The 15,853-nt window shown below is 46.2% G+C and overlaps 1 protein-coding gene across 1 annotated transcript in view; it reads left to right on the top strand.

Annotated features, from left to right (window-relative positions):
- The window catches only part of LOC119404628 (glycogen debranching enzyme), an 87,185-nt gene that overhangs the window by 8,744 nt on the left and 62,588 nt on the right, over positions 1 to 15,853 (top strand). Inside the window, exons 4-8 of the mRNA XM_037671199.2 lie at positions 6,882 to 7,215; positions 7,463 to 7,681; positions 8,034 to 8,142; positions 12,723 to 12,883; positions 14,363 to 14,547. Coding sequence (XP_037527127.1) covers positions 6,882 to 7,215; positions 7,463 to 7,681; positions 8,034 to 8,142; positions 12,723 to 12,883; positions 14,363 to 14,547 — 1,008 coding nt within the window. The remainder of the gene's footprint in view (positions 1 to 6,881; positions 7,216 to 7,462; positions 7,682 to 8,033; positions 8,143 to 12,722; positions 12,884 to 14,362; positions 14,548 to 15,853) is intronic.

The raw sequence follows: 15,853 nt of genomic DNA, 5'->3' as shown, positions 1-15,853 counted from the left end.
ACAAAGTCTCATCTGCCACGAAAATAACTTCGTTATATCCGAAAATTCGTTATAAACGTTTATTTTTAACACTGTAGCTATGACAAAACTATTCTTCATTTACTTCGTTATAACCGATAATTCGTTATATCCGTGTTCGTTATAACGAGGTTTGAGTGTAGTAGCAGCTCAGGGCTGTGGGACTGAGCGTTGCGGCGGTATAAAATTCCATCACGCAAGGCGAACATTCGTGGAGAAAGGTCGGTGGGCGCGTAGCTTAGGCGGTCCATAAGGTTCTGAAAAACAGGGTCCTGTTGTTGCTCGTCACCCATGTGGAGAAAGCCGGATAGGGACAGAGTACAGATGTTTACGTCGGCATCGGTGTCGTCAGGTTGATCCATGGGATTGCGAAAAAAAACGCCAGGCCTGCGCTGAAACCGCAGCACAGTCACAGCGAAAGCTGGAAGAGCGGCGTTTCTAGAGCCCGTTTTAAGCTCTCTTGGGGCGACAATACAAGTACACTAGAAAGGTACCCACTACGCCATAAATCACAATTTTTGTGAAGTTGGGAAGCACCTTCTAAGCCATTATTCGTCATTCTGCGGAGAAGCGAGGCACCAGCTACACGTCTGTAAGGCATTATGTGCACTTTGTTGACGCGACGACTGATGACGATGAAGAATTATGGCTCAGCCCTTTGTAATGGGTTGGAAGCTTTAAACGACCCACCAGTTATGTAATTTGCATTGGGTGACGCCCGGTCGCTATTTCCTTCTCCCGTCATGCTGTATACCATACGTTGACGTGGGAGAGAGACGGGGCGGGGGGGGGGGGGGGGGGGCGAAGAACTTCACTGAGACCCCGAGGAAATGGATCAGGCGCTTATGGGCTTCCTTGGCAACCAATACAAGTTCACTTGCGAGGAACCCACTGCGCTATAAATCATTTTAATTTTACTGAGACCCCGAGGAAGTGGATCATGAGCTTATGGGCTTCCTTGGCAATCAATACAAGTGCACTTGCGAGGAACCCACTACGCTAGAAATCATTGTAATTTTTGAGAAGTAGGGCAGCAGGCACTGTGCCATTTTTCGTCATTCTACGGAGAGCATTAGTACCTGCTAAACGCATGTAAGGCATTATGCGCACTTTGTTGATGCTGTGCCTGATGACGATGAAGAATTATGGCAGAGCCCTTTGTAATGGGTTGGAAGCATTCAACAACCTACTCGTTGCGCAATTCGCATTGTGTGACGCCTGGTTACAGAATTCGCGTTGTGCGACGCTTGGTGCTTATTTTACTATTATACCACGCTATATTGCATATGCTAGTGTGGTTCCTTCCCGACATGAAGCCTGTATAGGACCTTTTTGCAAAGCAAATTCAAGCACCGGCATGGCTCAGAGGTTGAATACTGGGCTCCCACGCAGAGGGCCCAGGTTCGAACCTCGTTCCATCCCGGAAATTTTTTCTTATTTCGAGCGATACTGGTTACGGACACCGGCGGCGGCGGCGGCGGCGGCGGACAACTACGGCGCCAAAAACGGCCGGTGAAATGATCTCATAACAGCTTTCGCTGTAAAAGGCAGTCAGCGTCGTTCTGCATGCGTCCATATTTATGCACTCTGGAGAAGTCATACTCTTGCAGACGCAATGCCCAACGTGCAAATCATCCAGTTGGGTCCTTCAAAGAGGAGAGCCAACAGAGTGCGTGGTGATCATTTAAAACGCGGAAGGTACGACCAAACAGGTATGGTCAAAATTTCGCGACAGCCCAAATGAGCACAAGGCATTCTCGCTCAGTTATCGAGTAATTGTTCGGGCGTGGAGAGAAGGTGGCTCGCGTAGGCAATGACACGGTCGTGGCCCTGTTGATGCTGAGCGAGGACAGCGCCGATGCCACGACCACTCGCGTCAGTGCGTACTACAGTGGGCGCGGAAGGGTAAAAGTGTGAGAGAATCGGGGAACTTGTAAGCCACTCAATAAGGGTAGAGAATGCTTGCTCTTGGTGTGGTCCCCAGATCAAAGAGGTATCCTTCTTAAGAAGGTCAGTCAGAGGACGAGCGATGTCGGCAAATTTTTTTACAAAGCGACAAAAGTAAGAGCATTATCCCATAAAACTGCGGACATCTTACGTTGAAGAAGGAATAGGACAATTTTGCACAGCGCGAACTTTCTCTGGATCAGGTTGGATTCCTGCAGCGTTTAAGAGATGTCCGAGCACGGTAATTTCGCAGCGACTGAAGTGGCATTTAGATGAATTCAGCTGAAGGCTAGCAGCACGAAACACAGATAGGATAGTTCTGAGACGCTGTAGGTGGCTTTCAAAAGTCGACGAAAAGACGATCGTATCGTTCAGGTAACAGAGACACGTTGACAACTTCAAGCCATGCAAAAGAGAGTCCATGTGCTCTAATGTAGCTGGTGCATTGCACAATCCAAAAGGCATGACTTTGAACTGGTATAAACCATCTGGTGTTACGAAAGCTGTTTTTTCGCAGTCCATCTCGTCAACGCTAGGAATGGGCAAATAGTAAATTTGAGGTTCGAAGCGAATCCGAAGCGAATGGTGATTTGGTCGAATAATTTCGAATCGAATAGTTTGAATAGTACTCACCACATATTATTAAGAAAAATGAGCATTTTCGTCATGACCCTTGCACAATATTTTTAAGAATTGGAACTAGGTATGAGTGAATGTCACTTTTTTGGTTTGAAATGAAGTGGAAGAAACCTTGAATGGGGGGGGGGGGGATAAAAATTTGAATAGCAGTAGGGTGCAGGTTATAAGTGGTACAATACGTTACAAGTTAAAAATTACTATACTTAGCGCATATAAGCCCATATAACACGCCGTTAAATTAAAAAAAAATATGTACACTTAACCTTGAAGTGTGGCTTCGTGGCAGTGCAGATTTCTCCTGGCAGGGTGGTTTCACGGTACAGCAACCCGACGCTGCAGTGAAACCACCTTTACAGGGGGTTATGTGCGGTCATACATACATGCCTTTCAACATTTCAGTATGAATACATACATATATTCGTTCATTTCGAATACTTCGAAATTTCGAATAATATAAATCGTATTGAAGCGAATTCAAAACGTCCAAATATTCGCCCATCCCCGGTCAATACTAATCTGCCAATAGCCTGAACGGAGATCAACTGAAGAAAAATAGTTGGATACATGAAGGCAGTCAAGGGCATCATCTATGCAGGGCAGTGGATACACATCTTTTTTTGTTATCCGGTTGAGGTGACGGTAGTTGATGCAGAAGCACCAAGAGTTGTCTTTTTTCTTTACTAAGACCACCAGGGATGCCCACAGGCTACTTGATGGTTCAATGATGTGCCTGTCCATCATCTTGTTGACTTCTTTTTGTATGTTGGCCCTTTCCGCAGCGGAGACGCGATATGGTCTTCTACAAATGGGGCTTGCGTCACCAGTGTTGATGCGATGGGTGACAACAGATGGTCTGTCCGAGAGGGCGGTCGTTCAAGTCAAAGATATCTCGATAAGGTGACAGCAGGTGACAAAGAGCTGTTGTTTCTTCTGCAGGAAGGTCAGGGGCAATCATCCTACAAATGTTGTTTGCAGTTGACGAAGACGAAGTAATAGGCGACAAAGGTGTGCTGGTACTGGAGAGGGATTCAGTGGCCAAAGAAGAGATCTCATCATCTCCCATATGTGCCATGGCTGTGCCATGTAGAAGCACGTGTGTAGAAAATCCAAAATTGACGACTGGGATGCAAGCCCGATTCTCAATTATTTGGATTATGGTGCTTGGCAGGGCAATATTTGGCGTCAAAACCACGTCAGTGAGCGGCGACACGACATAGTCGCCATCTGGGACGGAAGGGCAGGGCATCAGGAGAACAGGTGTACCAACTTGTGGGGACAGGCGAGTGAACTCAGCAGAACATAAACAGGGTGATGCACAAGTTGCGGCGTTGGCGAAGAATGGCAGATCCAGCTATACAACTCCTTCGGAGCAGTCAATTTGAGCTGAATGCTTCGAAAGAAAGTCTATGCTGAGTACAGTAAATAAAACAATGGTGTAGTGGCCACCAACACAGTGTACACATGCTGTACACGTTCCAAGAACAGGTGCAGTGCCACCATCGTCGACTCGTACTGTGCTCATCGCGGCGGGGGTCGGAACCTTCCAGAGTCTTTGGCGAAGAGCAGCGCTCATAACCGAAAGCTGTGCCCCTGTGTCGACAAAAAATGTGACATGAACACCATCAACCTCCACGTCCAGTAGGTTTTTGCATGTAGGCAGGATCGGTAGAGGATTTGAAGGCCGGGTCGTAGTTGCAGCGTCACCTCTGGGAGCTGCTCCGCCTAGTTTCCCGAAGTGAAGCGGCCAGTTGTGGATGGGGATGAGAAGCGGTGAATGAGAGGTGAACGTGAGTGACAACCTTGCGGAGACGGGTAGCGGCTGGACCTTGGCGGGACACTGTCGACGTTGATTCTCCGAGTCGGTGTGTAGGGTGAGAAAGTATGACTGTCCGGCGGCTGGTGGTATTGACTAGGAGACTACCACTAAGGAAGCGGCTGTGGCAGTGACGGGCAATGTGTCCAATATGGGAACAATTAAAGCAGATGGGTCGATCGTCCACAGTGCGCCACTTGGCTGGATTGCGGCGAGGCGGAAGAAAACATTGCGTCTGGCTGCGAGTGGCCGGGGGAACCTGATAAGTGTTTGTGTGACGGACCGAGCAGAGTGATGGCATGTCCAAACTTGCGATTGCTTCCCAAATGACAGCTTGTATGAGGGACATGGATGGCATGTTGTCCCTGAAGTCTGAATGAACTGGAGCCGGAGACATGGCCTCAAGCTCACGGTGAATAAGACACGTGATGTCTTCAGGTGCTGTCAGTTGGACGAGCCATGGTGGGTCTTCGCATGAAGAAGTCGCGGCGGCATTCGGCAATCTGTCGTACGCTTCAGCAACTCGACGGCCCTTTGCCTGTTCAAAGCACCGACACTCTTTGGTGATTTCATCCACTGTTGGGCAATCTTTGCACATTAGGAGGTTAAAGGCATCGTCGGTAATACCTTTTAATATGTGCCCGATCTTGTCTGCCTCGGTCATGCCGTCGTCAGCTTTGCGGCAGAGAGACTGCACATCTTGTATGTAGACGACATATGATTCTGTTGACGTCTGAGCGTGGCCCACAAGTTCTTTCTTTGCGGCCAGCTGACGACCGGCTGGTCTGCCAAACAGATCTCGCATTTTCTGTTTACAGAGATGCCAGCTCATTAGGTCAGCTTCATGCATGTCATACCATTGCTGCACAGTTCCCTTAAGATGAAATATCAGGTTCGCTAGCTTGAGGGTCGGGTCCCACCTGCAGCTGTCGCTCACTCTCTCGTACAGGGTTAGCCACTCCTCAACATCAGTCTTATCTGTGCCACAAAATGGCCCAGGGTCCCGCGGTTGGGTGAGGAAGACCGCTGGCATGGACGTTGACGGCGGGTGTGCCATCGGGGCGTCAGGCAGGTGACGTCCGCTGTGTAGTTCCATACTGGTACTCAGCACGTCCATCAGAATGTTGTACGAAGAAAGCAGGCACACGAGTGCAAAGTTGGTGTGTTTACAATAAATGTAGCTGGTGCCCAAGCGGTGGTGCGAGGCATCGTCATCTTCTAATCTGAGCCAGCTTCCTTGTTCTTTTCACCGCAACAATATGATAACCAAAAACAAAAATTCTTTTGTGTCTGATCAAGTATAAGGAACATTGTTGTACTTTTTATGTCACAATAGCGTGGCCTAGCTGAGACCATACAAATGTTACATGCAACTAGGCGTGTCAAGCCATTCAGAATGTGCAGCCACTGAAGTTATTGTCACATTACCAAACATCCCTTCCAATGCCGAAAATTGCTGTAGTGTGTCACTGGGGTCTGAGCAGAAGGTGGTTTCTGTGGTCAAATAACTACTTTGGTATTGCCTCATTACGCAATACCAGAATAAGCTATGAATACGACGTACTTAATTTGTGTCGCAGAGCACCCCTGAAGGCATGCATGCATGTTCTGTGCTTCTCTATCTCGTACACATTCTATCAGAGCTGGTGACACCTTGATGTCTATTTGCCTGGGTCATTCTGACCACAGTTCTTCAATCATACTAGTTGCAAAACTCCGTTCTGGAATCCGGACATGCCCATGGACGAATTTTTGGATAATAATAATAATAATTCATGTGGTTTTACGTTCCCAGAATCGCACTATGATTATTATAGATACTGTAGTGGAGGGCTCTGGAAATTCCGACCACCCGGGGTTCTTTAATGTTCACCTAAATCTAGGCTTGTGGGCCTCTAGCATTTCGCCTCTATCGAATTGCGGCCACTGCGGCCAGAATTTGATCCCACGACCTTCGGGTCAGCCGTTCAGCACCATAACCACTAGACCTTTGCGGTGGGTTACAAAGCAAACTGAAGTGCCACGTTGGAGTGACGACAGAAAACCCACCACATCTCCACGACTGTGCAGTCATCATGGTCCTTGCACGAGTTGCGTTGAATTAAGAAAATTACATTCAAGAAAGGTAAAAAAGTTCTGTGGCGGCAGTGTCATCTGCAAAATGTAAAAATGTAAACATGCTACTTGCTTCATCAATACGGCTTTGCTTGCGGGCTTATACAACACAACGCAAAAAAATATAATTTATTAGCTTGTTTTTCCGTGCACAGGTAGGGCTGCAATCAGCAGACCTTTGCGCTTTTGGCCAATGGCACGTCCAGGTTTTCATACATTGAGCCTATGGGCAGTTTTGCAACTCGTACGATTGAAGAACTCTGGTTGTGACTCCACGACTATGTTTGAAGGTCAGTCGTATCTGTTTGGCAAAACTGAAACTTACGGGCCCATGATGCGGTCTACGCAGACGCGAACAAGCAGGGTCGGGCTACTTTCTCGTCGATCCCGTGCTTCGGCGTGGCAAGGATCGGGAAGTGCTGCCGCTGGACTGCATCCAGTGCCAGACAGTGCTGACCAAGTGCCTGGGTTCCTTCGATGGCTGGAAGAACAAGCTGGAAGTGAGCCGCGAGAGTGGCTACAACTTTGTCCACTTCACGCCCATCCAGGAGCTAGGGGCATCGCGATCCTCCTACTCTCTGCGCAACCATCGCAGGCTGAACCCCATGTTCAGCACGCCAGATCGCACGTACGACATGAAGGACATGGAGAAACTGGTCACCATGATGTGTGACGAATGGAAAGTGAGTACTGATGCCACTGTAATCTCGGGGTAAGAGGAGGTGCTATTGATGAAGCAGCATCAAAAAGATGCAACACAAGCATCACTGCTTGTGTTTGCGTCTTCTGGAGAGCATTTTAAAACTTTTTACAATGCCGTTTTGTCACTCTAATGGTGTTCCGCAACATTTTTCCCCCAATTTTCATTGACAGAGGTCACATGTGTGCAAATGCAAAAGTGGTGATGCACCTTCTGTATTGTCTTGTCAGGTGTTGTCATTGACCGATGTTGTGTTAAACCATACGGCCAACGAGACTCCCTGGCTCAGAGAGCACCCCGAGTGTGCGTACAATCTCAAGAATTCACCGCACCTCAAGCCAGCCTTCCTGCTGGATGTTGCCATCTACTGTTTCGGCCTCGAGATCTCCAAGGGCAAGTGGCAGTCCGAGGGAATCCCCGCATCCATCACACGTGAGGAGCACCTTGATGTACGTGAGTCCCCTCCTTCTTGATTGATTTTGATTAAGCTTACCGATTTTATGTGTATTTATCCTTATCTCTAATTCTTAGCTCTGATGTAAGCGTTCCAGTCTAAATTACACCAGTATGACACGAACTGAAGACTGTGCAAACAAGAGTATGCATGCAACCCCCTTAGCTATAAATTCTTGCGTTTCAATTCATGAGTATTCTATATATTTGATAACATCTCTTATGGTAAAGAACAAGTATTTGCTTTACAGGGTAGAAAAACTGTTGGTTTGTGTCAGTGGCCCAAGGCCAGTAGTGAAAGAATTAAGCACCCAAGGAATGCAGTATGTACACCTTGTTGTGTTTCAGGCACTGAGACGCGTATTTGACCTGAACTGGCTCCCACTGATGCAGCTGCACGAGTTCTTCACCATCAATGTGGACAGCCTTGTTGACACCTTCAGGAAGAAGGTCATTGGTAGGCAGAATCAATATACTGTAAGACAATGGAAAAGAAATGCTTAACCAGATATGTTTATGGCACAGCTTGGCTGCCAGTGAGTATGGGGTCATCCTGGTATTGTCAGTATTACTAGTCTCATTTTGGACTTAAAAGTGGTAGAGGGAAGGCTTTGCAATGGATCGCAGTTATCATTTGTAGACAAGATATACTCAAAGGGTCCATTGTTTTCTTAGGGCGAAAAAGCACTCGTTTTATTGCTGTCTCTTACTGTTTGGTGTTACTGTGCAGATATATAGTAAGTGGTTTATTTTGCTGCCATTTAAACAGAATGCAATTTTAAAGGGACCCTCCAACATTTTTCAACACCCCATTATTTACTTGCGGGTGGAGTAGCCTGAAGGTTGAACAGGTTAATTCAGCAAGAATGGCAGTGATAGGGGCACACAGTCCAAAGTTATTTGGCCTGGAACTTTCAAAACACGAAAAAGAAAGCCGTCCCTCAATTTGGCCACGCCACGATAATCTAGTGGTTATGGCACTCGACTGCCGACCCGAAGGTCACGGGATCGAATCCCAGCCGTGGCGGCTGCATTTTCGATGGAGGCGAAAATGTCTGAGGCCCGTGTCCTTAGATTTAGGTGCACGTTAAAGAACCCCAGGTGGTCGAAATTTCCGGAGCTCTCCACTACGGCGTCCCTCATAATCATATCGTGGTTTTGGGATGTTAAACCCCCGATATTATTATTATTCCCTCAATTTGATCTGCGTGGGGTCACATGACCACATTTTACTCGCCACAGACTTGGCACCAAAGGAATGAGCTGAAAGCTCCTGTGTAACCATTGTTGCCTGTTCTGTGCAATGTATGGTTGACGCTGTTGCCATTGTAGCAAACAGCATGGTGCCTGACCATACTGTTTTACTTACACAGGAAGGCTGTTAGAAATGAGCTTCCCTGGCGTGTCAGAATGCGAGCGGGCGCTACCGCTTCGAAGCAGCAAGGCTCTGCCCCCCATTCCTCACAACGAGCTTCAATACACTCCCTCCTCTTATTCTGAGAAGGGAATTTGTGGAATTAAAAGGGGGGTGAAACACGGTTGCCACTACCAGTCGAGCAACCCGGGACTGCACAGTTGTCTTGCGGGTCGTTTGGTGCAGCCACCCAAAGAACTACAAGGGTGCAGCGACATCAATTCAACGAAGGGGATTACGTGCACCGCTTCAAGAACAATCGAGAGCGTACTGCACTTGTGAAACGAGGCAGCTCGCAAATGTGCACGAGGAAAAAGAGAGAAGCCTTTCGTATACCGTAAAGCACCCCCCCCCCCCCACAGTGAAAGATAATCAGACAAGATTTGGATGGGGGCCCTTGCTCGGACGCGGACCTAAATTCAAGATGGCAGCGGAAGAGCCGCTAACAATAAAGAATGCACACCTGTGCTTCTAATGAAACGGTTTATTGAATACGCATGCATTTATACTGTTTTTACTGCTGATGCAATTGGCAGCGTTGTAGTGACTTTATTGCATAATTAAATTACTAAACCATGTGATATCGGTGCTTTGACCTATGCTAACATTATCACCAGCCATCAGTTGACACAGCCTGCAAGTAATAAATAGGTGCTTCAAAAGTGTTCGAGGGCCCCTTTAAGGTGAGAATTTCAGCGCAAACCAGAACAGACCACAAGGTAGAAACGAGACAAGCACTGGTGCTAACAACTGCTTTGTTAAGGTGAAAGCCTCAGATGCCTAAGGATATGCGAAAAGTTAACCATCGGTGTCAACACGAATAGTCCCAGAAGTACCACATGGTTTAGGTGAGTGGGTGTAGGCCACTTGGTGATTCACGATTAGCAAAGGTAAGAGCACACAGGACACCGAAAGAGACAACACGAAGTGGTGGTCACCGATGGCTCCAGGATGACGTCGTCTGTGGTCTGTGATGTCATCGACGTGACATCATCACATGACATCGACACTTAATCAAAGGTGGGCTAATCCTGCAGGTAGTGATCACCATGTGAGAGTGTAAGATGCTGCCGATTTTTCTTATAGCAATGCATATAAGTGCCAGAAAGCACATAACCATGCATGTGCATGCACAGCAAGACAGAGGCCAGAGTGAGTCACTTGTAGGTTGACATCTCGAAAACTTTGCTCTCTCAGGCATAAATTAAAGCAGGTTACACTCGTTTAACAGCTTATTACTCACTCATGTATCCTAGACTAGAATATGCATGTACAGGGTCTGTCCATAAAGTCATGAGACTGGGTGTGGTAAAAAGAACTTGATCCGATCAGTGCCATTTAGGTATGTACCGATTGGATCAACAAATTCTTGAATCAATACACCAATTACAATGCAATTACAACGTGATTACATTGTTGATGCAGCCCTGATACAGCCCTAATGTGAGCCCGGCAGACTTCTTTCTGTTCCCGAATCTCAAGCGCAGCCACGAAGGTCACCATTTCGACGGTGTTCCCGCCATCCAACGAGCTGTCATAGTGTCTCTGAAAGAGGTCACGGCAGCTGACTTTCAGGGATCCTTTGCAGCATGTAAATCACATAATCGGTGTATCGATGCCCATGCAAACTATATTGAAGATTCTAAATAATATGTACCGGTCAGATCAATAAATTAGTTCTACCAGATCCAGTCTTGTTACTTTACAAACAGACCCTGTATTTTGTGGGATCCTTTCATGAAACATAACACTGATGCCCTGGAAATAAATAGTACAGTGCAAACCGGTAGGATCCATTTTTCCCAAATACTGCTCAACTGACTCCCCAACCAACCTAATGCTAACTCATAGCATGCAAACATTGCTATTACAACAGAACATTCATAGACTTAAATTAATTTTCTTCCTGAAAAATTGCCATGCTTCTCCTAGCCAAAACTGTTGTTTTTAAAGCCATGCCGAACAAAGCATCGCCATGCTGAATCTAACTCCTTATATACGAACACGAGAACTAACCTTTTCAAGTACTCTTTCTTTCCCTGTAACTTAAGTCTGGTACCCAAAGCACACCGATCCAGTATTGCTGACTTTGAACAATTAGGTTAAATGTGTTTTGCCTACCTTTTGTATACTATCTAAATGAGCAATTATAGTCTGCTCCTTCAACATTGTTGCATATTGATGACATTGTTTAGTCTTTCCTTTATTTTTGCACTTTGTTTTAAATCTGCTCATTCAGAATTGTATTATTGCTCAGTCTTATTGTTCATTTGTTTTTGAATTAATGTATCTTTTCACTTTGTACGCTACCTATGCCCCTAATACTCAGGCCCTTACTTGGGCCTGCAGCTTGTTACAAATAAAAAGAGCACAGGTCACTGTGCACAAAATGGTGTGTTTGGATGCCACCGGCAAGTGTCGTCCTGTGGCCTGAAGAGGTTAAAGAAATGGCGTCCATATACTCACAGCGCGACTAGAAGTCAACTTCACGGTACATAACTAACAGCAGAAAAATGGGAAATTGGGTGAGTTGGTGATGGCTGCAACAGTGCACGTGACTACTCAAGGACTAAGAAAAAAACAAGAAATGTGTAATGCTGAAACAAGAACAGCTGGCCACTCTGGTGTATGTTGCATGCGTGTACAGTGCACGAAGAGGTGACCTTGCATGGACGCCTACAGCATTACACATCGTTAGTTTGAGTTAATCTCTTATTATTGTGATAGCAATTATATGGACACCCTCGGCTGGTTTTTGCCGTCGGCGTTGCCGTCGCCGTCATATCCTGTATATGTGTATGTGTGTGTGTGTGTATGAAAGGCAAAAATGAAAAATAATTCAGAAAAACACTTTCCGACGCATGGAATCGAACGGGCAACCTCTCGCTGCACAGCGCGCAGCGTTAGATGGCTAGGCCACCATAAGTACGTCTTCACGGTGCTAACGGCGAGCTATTTATATACACCGTTGACTTCAGCATGCTTTCTTGCTCACCAGCGAGATGGCGGGAAGTGTGCGAGGGGTGTGCTTTAAAGGTAGTCCCTGCTCGTAGCGATGCGCGCACTTATCTCGTGTGTGTGTGAAGGGGGGGGGGGGAGGGGGGTTGTCTGTCGTGTGCTTTCACTGCGATGTCCGCGCTGAAGTTACAGAGCATACGAAGGTCACTTCACGCGCTGCAGCGCAGTGTTTGCGAAACGAGCGTGCTGTTCAAACAGAAATAAGTAACAACTGGGACAATTGTTAGTTTGCGCTCGTCCTGTGTATACCTGTGCGTTCGTTTCATGCCTTCTTTATTTGTGAGCAGCGCGCTTTAACTGTCAAGCTGTGACACTTGATAGTTCGCACTCGTCCTGTGTGTGTTCTTTTCGTGCGTCCGTTGCGCTTGAGCGACGCGCTGGAAATTTCGAGCTGCTTTCCGTTCTTCGCGTTACATTCCAATTTGTTGCCATCGCATTCATTGCTTTGCCGTTGCGGCGAAACTGTGACTTTTTTCTGTGTTGCTAGAAGTTTCTTGTCATATAGTTGTGGTTTAGTATGTACTAAAGCTGGGCAAAATATAACAATCTTCACATGGGGCACTATTTGAAGCCTTATTTTTTCAACAAATGTCACTCTTTTCCAGACAAGGGGCAACCAAACACTGGTCCCGTGCCTGACGGTGGCAGCCTGAAAATCTTGCGTGATCCTGAGTACCGGCGCAACGGATCCACCATCGACATGAACAAGGCTTTGCAGATCTTCAATCGCAACTGGGATCCTCATAGCCCCGATGCTCCCGATCTGGTACGATGGGACTGGCCATTTAGATATTCATCTCCTTGCAGTGAAAATGATACGTGTGTGGTGCGTGCACTTCATAAAAAAGGATGCTTGGTGCCACTGGGACCACACATCATATTGTTTGCACGTACTATAGTGCAAACAGGAAAATCAGGAAACAATAAATTCAGAACAGGAAAATTCAGCACGATCATACTGGTACTCGTTAATACACAAGGCGTGAATGTGTGTGTGATTAAGGGACAAAATGTGTTGTGTCCAGTGACAGTTAGTACCTCCTTCCCAATCTTAGTAAGCTTTTTTGCCAGACATCACTGCATCGGTGAAAGTGACTTAAGCGTCATGCACGTGACAGATCAAGGCCAGACCGTCTCGGGCTTTTTTCGCTTTCTTCCTTGATCAACACGGGATTGTTAATGCACATATTTTCTGGCTAGGACAAGCCAAAAGTATGAATTAACCGAATTAATACGGTGGAGCAGTTTGAATGAAGCGACTTTCAAATACTTTGAAGACATACTGGGCCAACAAGAAATTTGAAATTTGGTCCAGTTAACCGAAAGTTTGAACGATCAGAGTTTAAATTATCGCGAGTTTACTGTAATTCAGCAGAAGGTTAAAGCTTGAAATGTGGTACTAGCACGAAGAAAACTCAATGGGAGAAAATAAAAAGGACAGAAAGAGTACCATACTTATGGCTGAGCTATTATGCAATAGCGTCAAAAGTCCCGTGTCGCAGAAAATGTGGCGTCAGTGTCGACGGCATTGTCTGTGAGCAAAAAATCTTGATGGATGCAGAGAATAAAAATTGAGGTTTGAGCCGGAAATGATTCTAGGTATTCTGCATGGTAGTCAAGCGTTCTATCGCAGAGCCATGCCAGTGCTTGAAACCACTTTAGAAAAATATCTTATACAGGTGTCACGTCGGGCGAGTAGTCGTGTTAACGGATGTAATTTTGCATGGCAGAGGCGTAGAATTGCGCTAGACATGTGAATTGTGTGAGGGGTTTAAAGCTCTGCATTACAAACGGCTCACAATTCACATTACCATCATCATCATCATTAGCCACAGCATCAACAATGGGTGGAGCTACGTAGGTGCACGGCTTACAGAGATGCTTCGCAAAATGGCGAATAACGGCATACTGGCTACTTCCCAATGGCACTTGCAATAGGCACCCTGGGAGAGCTTACTACGGCAAATGTCACGTGCATACGCGTTGATTTCCTTGCGGTGTACACCGAGAAGCAAAGCGTAGCAAGTGCAATGCTAACGAGGCTGGAACTGTCATCCCGTTCCACTCTTAATAAAAATTGAAGCGTAGGCGTCCTCCATGTTTTTCTATTTAGTTTTCTTTGTGCCACATTTCAAATGGTGTTTTTGCGCTCTGTTGAAAGTGTCGAGTGGCTGTCGGGACACTAGGTGCTTGCTCATGCAGTCTTCCACGCGCCAAGCTCTCACTTGCAAGTGGGTGTTTTCAGATCGACAAGTGTTGTGTCGAGTTCAGGCGCTACCTGGAGCACTTAAATGGCACCGAGTGGAACTCACTGCACAGCCATCTTCAAGCAGCGGTGGAGAACATCATACGCGGTTGTCGCTACCTCCGTGTTCAGGATGACGGACCCAAGAAGACTGAAGTCTCTGCCAAGAATCCTTTAGTGGCAAGGTAAGCAGTGCTGGCCATTGTTTCTGAGGAAACCCAAGTGATATCATCTCCCCTTCGATACAAATGCTCCCCTAGAAAAGGCACTCAATACTGTCCTGTCGTAGTTATGGCAAGAACTCTCAGCAAACTTGTGCTAGGGAGGCCAAGCAGCACTCAATTTACAATGATAGCAGTGAGCTCAGTTGTCAACCATAGAATCTGACCCCATGTGCAAATTTGTCCAATGCTTATAGTTGTCCAACCATATATTCCAGAATACTTGCTGGTATTTGCATATGTATGAGAATTTCCTTTCATCTCACTTTATTTCCTTAAAGACCCCTGGCAGAGTATTACATAAAGGGTTGGTGTAAATAAGTAATACAGAACAAAAAAGAAATGCAAAGATAACAAACGCTGATACGAGTTCTACACCAGCTAACCTCGCCATTCTGCCATGCGCTTGAGTTGTTCCTTTGTTTTTCAGTGTTTGTATTTTCACATGGTGTGCACTGCCATATGCTGTAATGATCAACCAACTAGCCCACAAGTACACTGTAATACAGAAAGTTGTCCGCTATATTATTTCACAGAAATCCGGTTACCTAGTTCTTCCATGAAAGCATATGAGGCAGTCATAGCAGCGACGTGGTAGGGAAGGCTGTTCCAGTCTTTTGCTGCGCAATGAAAAAGGGATGAGGACAGTGGGTGGCCTATGCGCAGGGATGGGCGTGGAGGTGGTAGAATGTAAGTCAACTGGTCTAGAACTTGTAACATAATGATAAGCTTGTGATACGACAACCAGAATCTGCTTTTAATGATGAAACACTGATATCATGCGAGTATGTCATATCATGTGAGTATATGATATCATACGAATACGTCATATCAGAATGTACAACACTGTTTGTGATGAACATACAGTCTGATCACACCTTTGCTTTAGATTTAGAGACAGCATTGCAAGACATGTTGGATATCGTAGGCATATCTTCTACCGTGTAAAAGCTTGCTAACAGCAATAATTTGATGAAAATGGACATTAATTTGTGCAATGAGTATCAGCATAACTTGCAACTGAGTTAGCTGGAGTGAATACAAAATGGCATGTGGGGCACGTAGCCATCTTAATTGAAATGAGCCCAAAACATATTTGTTACAAAAGGGAAGAACCCTCAGCATTGCTCAAGTTGAAAAGCGAGGAGCTATTGGCAGAAGATGGCGAGGCGAGGAACCTTAAGGATGAAAAAGCTATTCTGCAGTTTCATCTAACCTCCCTTAAGTCATTTCTGGCCAGTGCACAAGTTGTCTGCGCAGATGTGGCATT

The sequence above is a fragment of the Rhipicephalus sanguineus genome, chromosome 9 (assembly GCF_013339695.2).
Source record: "Rhipicephalus sanguineus isolate Rsan-2018 chromosome 9, BIME_Rsan_1.4, whole genome shotgun sequence".
Lineage (NCBI taxonomy): Eukaryota > Metazoa > Arthropoda > Arachnida > Ixodida > Ixodidae > Rhipicephalus > Rhipicephalus sanguineus.
The sequence above is the reverse complement of the archived record's forward strand: the minus strand, read 5'-3'. Positions and strand labels throughout refer to the sequence as shown.